This window comes from Triticum urartu, chromosome 5A (genome assembly GCF_056163025.1).
Source record: "Triticum urartu cultivar PI428250 chromosome 5A, HENAU_Tu73, whole genome shotgun sequence".
Lineage (NCBI taxonomy): Eukaryota > Viridiplantae > Streptophyta > Magnoliopsida > Poales > Poaceae > Triticum > Triticum urartu.
The window spans coordinates 439,373,109-439,381,112 of NC_141877.1; the positions used below are offsets into that span (position 1 = coordinate 439,373,109).

At 44.9% G+C, this 8,004-nt stretch overlaps 1 protein-coding gene across 1 annotated transcript; it reads right to left on the bottom strand.

Annotated features, from left to right (window-relative positions):
• Positions 1-2,058: 2,058 nt before the first annotated feature.
• LOC125509529 (putative ripening-related protein 2) lies at positions 2,059-3,039 on the bottom strand. The gene has a single exon (XM_048674511.2). The coding sequence runs from the start codon at positions 2,959-2,961 to the stop codon at positions 2,422-2,424; it is 540 nt and encodes a 179-aa protein (XP_048530468.1). The 5' UTR covers positions 2,962-3,039; the 3' UTR covers positions 2,059-2,421.
• Between the last annotated feature and the right edge of the window lie 4,965 nt (positions 3,040-8,004).

Below are 8,004 nucleotides of genomic sequence, written 5' to 3' on the forward strand. Positions count from 1 at the left end.
AGAGAGGATGGAGCAAATGATGGAACAATTGTTTCATTGATTGAAGATTGGGGTATTTATACCCTCATTACAAGGCAGTTACAAAGGAGGCGGTTGCCAAAACATGACCACCGACATAGCATGGATTTACAATTAATTAATCTAAGGCCGGATGGATTTCGTGTTCCAAGAAATCAGCTTTCCCTTCATCTTATATATGGAAATACACGGTTTGACCACAGAGATATGATCTGAGTTGATCGCCATGATTTTACAAACTATCGGAGAGTTACGGCCGGCCTACCAGTCCACCCTGTTGTATGAATTGTCTAAAACTATGGTCTATAGCTGACATGAACGCATCCTACAGACGGTGGCCGACCGAACCAATGTACATGCCCTTATATAAAAGGAAAAAGAAAGGAGGTTTGTGTCGAGCACAAAAAAGACGACGGTGCATGCAGTCAAAGGGAAGGAAGCATTTCCTGCATGCTGGGGTCACAAGCAGGGGCGGAGCCAGGGGGAACGAGCAGGGGCTAGCCCCCCAACGATCAACAATTTTAGTAGAAGCAACTAGTAATTATCAACAAGATTCAATCAATATACGTACTCAGCCTTTCCTATACTCAAATCCTGACTCCGCCACTGGTCACAAGTCCATTAACTCACTCTCCTCCGTAAGAGCGACTACTAGTATAAGAAAGGGAAACACTTCATATCTATGGTCTGATATTGTTTTCGGCTACTTCACTCTCCTTGGTATGATCCTGACCCAACGGCTCTGTAGATTTCTTTCCCCACTACCACTCCTCCAAACCCTGCCTCTCATTAGAGATCTCACTGGCGGTCAAAAATGAAACGCTCTACCTCCACCTCCACCCGTTAACATTTTGCCACGCCTAGGCCGCAACTCAGGGCGGACACGGTCCGGTCCCTGACCGAGTCGTTGTTTGGACCGGCCGCTGGCGGACCGGACCGACCAACCGGACCAGACCGGCGGCGGCGAAGCCCCGGCCGGACCGAGCGGACCGACCAAACATCACCGGCGACGACGTCCTCTGGTGCAGTGGCGAGGTGCACGATGCGCGCGGCGGCGCGGGTGCTTTGGTGGGCTGGACGACGTGCGCGAGCGCTGAAGGCGAGGTGGACGACGTGCCGTAGGAAGTGCGCTGGACAGCGGCCATGGTGTGTTCCTTAGCAGATTTTTCTGTACCATGCAAGTAGTTTAGCGCGTGCATTAGCCCACGATTCTCTGTGTACGGGCCTTGCCATAATTGACGGATCAATTCTGACGTGAAGTTGGTATTGGGATGACACCGTGATTGTCGGATCGAACCATTTTCTCTCTCTCGTTCCTTCTGTTTTCTGCATGTTCGACTAAATAAAAGGAAACTGCATCATGGGATGGCGCCTGATTATTGGATTGAACCCATTTCTCTCATTAGTGGCAAATAAAAGGAACGGCAGCGAGGAATTGACGTGGGAAGGCGCCTTAATCATCCGATCGAATCATGTTTGTCTCATTCTCTATATTTTCTCTCGGTTAAAAGGAAAACAAAACGGTAGGACGTGACTGCCTCTTGTCCCTGTTCCTCTCGATAATCACGGGTGCGACAGCGTTTCCTTCTTTGTTGGACTCAATAAAAGGAAACAAGTTGAGGAGGGGCGCCGCCATGCGGGAGAAGGACGTCGAGGCGTCGCCGTCGGACTCGCAGCGTGCGGATCTCACCGGCCAGAGCATGGTGTCGCCGCTGGCCGCGATGACATGAACAGCCGGCAGCGCGCTTCGGTCCGCTCGGTCGGACCGGCTAAAGACCAGACCAGACCGAGCTAAATTTCGGGCTGAAATTCTCTAACCGGATCGGTCAATTTCTTGAGCGGGCCAGGACTGTATGGTCCGGTCCTGAACGTGTCACGAGCGGGCCGAAAAGCCCGCTCGCTCTGTCCAGCCTGAGCGGCAACTAGCCACATCTGCCCGCCCCCCAAAAAGAAGAAGAAAAAACTAGCCACATCTCCGAAAATGCTGCAGCCACTACAGGAAAAACACACGTGGCCTAGTATCATATGGTAAGCCGAGTGTTGAAACACGGGTTAATTTACGGCTTATATGATGGCACACGACAAACAGGTGGTACTCGGCTTATCTACGTGTACGCCGTGAACACCGCGTTCAGACATTCAGTTTAAACAGCCCACACGGCGTACACTCCGGTAAGCCGAAGTTGCCTCGGCAAAGCAGTCGGATTACAGTGCAACTCCGGGCAAAGCGTACCTGCCACGTGGCCCGCACGCTGCCCGCTAACGGCTCGTTGGATGGCTGGGAAAATCGACTTAAGCCAAAAGAAAATTCAGATGCCCTGTTAAATAGGCGGCCCTTACAAACTCCTTTTATTCATTTTGGGTTCGGACGTGCACTTTATTCGTCCATGCACCATATATAGGTCATGCATCCGCCCAAGTGACGTTGTACTCGCCGACCTCCTCCCCGGTGATGCCCAGCGCGTCCCAGACCGCCTGGGAGGCGTCCACGACGTTGTTGCGGCACGGCGGCTGGAAGGCGTGCTCGCGGTCGCACCCGTTCACGGTGTCGCACTCGTCGACGACCTTGGCCAGCACGGACCTGCCGTTGGCCCGGATCCGTATGCTCTTGCCGCAGCGGGAGCCCCCGCTGTACCACCCCGTGGACAGCGCCACCACGCGCTCCGAGTTGTGGTGGAACGCGCCGTCGCACTCCGACGGGTCCCCGCCGTCGCCGCCCGCGTCGAAGTCGTTCAGCGTCATGACCGCCCGGGTGGACGAGGAGACCGGCGGCGAGCACGTGTACGTCGGGTACGCCTGCCCGGCCTTGCAGCAGTCCTCGCACGAGTGGCCCCGGCTCGGCCGGAGCGTGCCGCTCGGCCCGCAGCCGGCGCCGGCGGCGGCGAGCAGCAGGTGGCTCGCCGCTAGCGCGAGCAGAAGGAGGCGGCTGGTGGACCTCGGCATCTTTGTGAAGTTTTGATGGCCGAGCGGTGTGGGTGTGAGACTCTGAGAGTGAGAGTGTGCAGTGGCCAGCTCTCTATATAGGCAGGCAGCGTGTTCGTCCAGTGCGCGTGCTCCGGCGCTTGTTTGCGACTCGTATTTCGTCCCGTGTGACCTTGCATGTGCTGCGGTTGAGGGTGAGGATTCGTGAACGAACTGGCTTTCTTCATGCGATCGCAGAGAAAATGCCTCAAAAGTCAAGCTGAGGCGGCGAAGGAGCGAGGAGAGGACAGTACAGGGATGGCGATGCGACATGAAAATAGCGAGGAGAGGACAGTACAGGGATGGCGATGCGACATGGAAATAGCAAGGAGAGGACAGTACAGGGATGGCGATGCGACATGGAAATAGCGAGGAGAGGACAGTACAGGGATGGCGATGCGACATGGAAATAGCGAGGAGAGGACAGTACAGGGATGGCGATGCGACATGGAAATAGCGACGAGAGGACAGTATAGGGATGGCGATGAGACATGGAAATGTCAAGGAGATGCGTTCATGCGTAGCAATAGCAGCCGAAATAGGGGAGCCTGTTATAAATGCTAGACGCGCCGTCCTGCTACGGGCACCTCATGGCATGACATCCATCCCTCCCGTGTCGCCTCTCTAACACCGTTGCGGATACGCGGGGAGGACTTGTGTAGGATCTGTTCTTAGGTGAGATCAATGGGATCAAATTTTTTAAAGGTACAAAAGATGTTCAAAAATTCGGAAAAAAAATTGGAGACACACATTCATGTGTGATGTACAAGCTTAAAAAGTTCTAGCTCCTAATTCGAACTATACTTATTGGACTGAAAAAGACAATCAGATGTGAATAGTATCAAATACTATTCATCCCAATGCTGACACTATTCATAGTCGAACTTGTCTTTTTTGAATCTCTAACTGTAGATCGAGTTTTGAGCTGATTTTTTTGTAGTTATAGACATGCCCCACGTGTATGTTGTACTTTTTTTTCGGATTTTTTTGGATTGTCTAAATATGAAATGTTTGGGTTGATCCTACGATCTCACCTAAAGGGCTGATCCTATACTAGTCTCCTCCGCGGATACGCTTGATGGCCTAGTTGGGTAGGGTAGGGTTAAAGGGGACGACCGGGTTGGTGGTTCACTTCATCTTCATCCAACACCGTCCAAACATCTTTTGAACAATTATTAGGCCTCAAGATTAACTTTTATAAAGAGGTAAATTAACCATTGGCGCTTGAACTTCTCATCGAGGATCACTTTGGTGCTTGTAGTTTTACAATACAGAAAAATGATTTAAAATCTTGGTACACGGGTCTAATATAGGCATTAAATATGATGGTGTGGCACCATATTTATGTTGCCATGCCCACATGTTGATGGGCCCGCTCAGCGGCGGAACATTCTGGTTGGTCGTTGGGTCCAGCTGTCAGTGAACAACACCAAGAAATAATTCATATGAAAAATGAAACCGCCGACCACGCGCCATCCCTCCCGCGGCGTTGGATACTCAACCTCATGTGCCCATGCTTATAACTAGATTTTATGTCTTGTAACCCAATGCAAGTGATGCTTCTTTTGAGAAAAATGCAAGCAATGCTATTACAACACATGGACTGAGCACACACTCATGGGGCTGAACGGGCTGCAATCAGGGTGGCCCATTTTTATATATTAGTCTTTTCAATTTTTTTAAAATGTATTTGGACATTTATCAATAAAGCAAGTGTTTAGCCTAAAAAAACTATTTCAATTTTTTTGAAATATGTAAACACTATATGTAAATTATAATCACAACAATGAAAACAGATGTGAAAGTTTGCGTTTATGAAGTAATAATCATACAAATAAAATAACTTATTTTTAAAAAATCGTTTAAATTTTCACCTATCATATATTCATACAACTAAATATATTATATGAATTATAAAAATGTTTGTATAATTTAAAAAGGTGTTCATGTATTTAATAACATATATTGGTGTAACTATAAAAAGCTTTATAAATTTAAATACTTTTCTATATAATTTTCAAATTTTGCGTTTTATAAAATATAAATATGTATGTAAAAGTGTCATGCTTTAAGAAAATGTTCACTTCGTTTTAAAATGTGTTCACATTTTTTTAATAAATTTTGTGTGTTTCCTAAAAATTATTTTTAAATAAAATAAATAGGAAATTATCTATGGAAAGATAAATACGAGTCTAGTGTGATGCCGATCATCAAAAGAATATTATTTAAATTATAAATTTTTTTGGTAATTCATAAATATGATTTAAATTATATGAATAGTTTAAAATAACACATGAATACTTTTTAAACTACACAAATTTTTTTATAGAAGATTATTTTATTTGTATGTATATCATTTATATTTATATTCATTAATGTGGTTATGATTTACATAATTTTTAAAAAGGAAAAAAACTAACCTGTGGAAAATAGGCCATACTGATTGCAACCCATCTAAGCCCCACGACTTTGTTTGGTTACAAGAGATAAAGCCTAGTTATCATATCTATACATTGGAGTCACTGGGTGGAGGTGGCTAGCACAACTGACGGGATAACGACGATGTCATCGGTTTGTCCCCCGGAGGCTACCATTTTTCATATCAATTATTCTTTGAGAAAATTCCTTATGTAACACTATTTTAAATTTTGTTTCCCTATTTAACACTGTAAAACTATTTCTTCCTTATATAACACCCTGTCTAAATTTTATGCCCTTTATAACACTTCTGTCCATTTTAAGCCTTAACAGTGTTAAATGATACATGAAAAGACCTATTTGCCCCTCGTGGGTATGTGACCAAAAATTTCAAGTAAAATGCATTATGTGGTCTCTAAAGTAGTTGACGATGTTCAGAACTGTCCTCTAACTCATGAACTGTCTCAACTAGTAGAATGCCCGTGCGTTGCTACGGGCTTTTGAAATATTTTGCTGGAGTTATATAAATATAATACATATTAAATTTCACATGTATAAAAAAATAGCTAGTAACAGTTGGATAATAATTGAAGTCCGATTCACTTGCAATGTAAGTTGATTAAAGGTAATTTGACAATGTATACATAAAGAACGTTAATCTAACTATTAATGTGTTACGAATTAAGATCTGTTTGATGCGCTTAAGATATTCTCACACAATATCAAAAATTTATCTTTAGCTTCATTCACATTATATTTGTTCAAGTATAATAAAAGTCTTCTTCCGCAACTGATAACCATCATGCAAAAGCAATATACCTAGTTAGTATGAATATTCTTTTGTGTAAGGTCTAAAAATGTGCAACAAAGAATACTAACCGTGCAAATCGGACGTACCCAATTTTTTTACCGTTTCACAAGAGCATGAAATCAAAAACAAAATAGCCAGACATATCCCTACAATTTTCTAACTTAATATTATCTTGAATATGATGAAGACAAAATCAAATGCTTGTATCTTGAATGTTATGATAATGAAATATATAAATTTATCTATTCGTGCTCATTAGAATACCAACCGGAAATATATATTGCCATCTAGATATATCTGAATTTCAGACGGGTTGCGTAATTTTGAGTGTGTCGTTGAATTCTCTCGCAAATCTTTGTAATTTCACTAAATACCTCAAAGTTTTAATCTCTGACGACTATGATATGTATCGTTGACGAATGCATATAAAAGATAAATCTACAAGTGGTAACGTTTAAAAACCATAAATCATGACTACAATGGACAAGAGACCTTACTTACCAAGTTGCGGGATGAGATGTTGTTGTCTACCCAGGTCAGCTATCAAACAATGTTACCAACATATGAATATGCTTCACGCGGAAATTTCTCCTCCTACAGCCACGTGTCCGCTCCTATCCCAACTGCCTCCCTTCCAACAACGGTGTCGCCACATCCTCCTCTACCCTCCATGGCGTCGACTGGCCCTTCGTCTCCCTACCACTGGTCGAACCCGCCACCTGATGTCCCCATAACCTACCTTCTCTGAATGGTGTCACCTACAACCTCCTCTCGTCGCCACCTCATTGGCGGCCTCCTTCTATGCTGACAATCTCTCGCGCCACCACATCGGCACCAAGTCTGCGCGCCTACCGGTCTGGCATCTTGGACAGCCGGATCCGACTGGTCGATGCAGAAGGGCTCGCCGCTGACGACACCCTAGTCGCCTAAATCGGGCACAAAAGTGTGGCGCAACGAGGATGGATGTGGCCTTGTCATCTATACGAGGCACGGAGGTGTGACGCGGCAAGGAGAGAGGAACCGCGCCCTTGTCTTCTAAATCATGTTGTGTTTGTTTCCGACGGCACAAATCTTCATCTTCTCTTCCTCATCTCATCTCCGCCCATCACGGTACTTGGCTCTACTCCATGTCTCTCCGCCATAGCATGTAGTTTTTCATCACATCCTAAATATCCCCATTCCGTTGTGCATGTCCTACATCCTCCCTGACATGTATTTCATCACACTAACTTTATTTGCTCCGTTGGCACCGTAGATGTCACTTGGCAACAATTAGCAACGCCTTGATGCATCAACAAAATTAAAATATGCAATACAATGAGATCAGGTTTATACGATACAATGAGATTTATGGCACTACATTGGGCATTACGTCAAAATTCAACGGCGATGAGCGGCTACAGCGGCGGAGCAACCAGGGGGGGAGGGGGGCAATTTCAAAATAAAAGCAAAATTTGCACAAAAAACAGATGCGGCTCATAGTCTCACAATATAATCTGGAACAGAATATACATCTTACATACATATATCTATATAGCTTGTTCACACATATACATATGTGGTATTGTAGACAATTACTATTGTAATTTAGTGAGTGCTCCATTTTTGCGGTAGTCCACCAAGCCCTTTACCAGTATCTGTGACAACCCCGTTGCTCGGTAAGTGAAGGATACATCACAAATACTTTGAAAAACAATGAAAAATAAACATAGTTGCGAAATGAAGATATTATTATTTAAATGCAACAGCCGGAGAGCTGGCTTCCGTTCAAGCTGAACGAGCCATGATCCCACGGG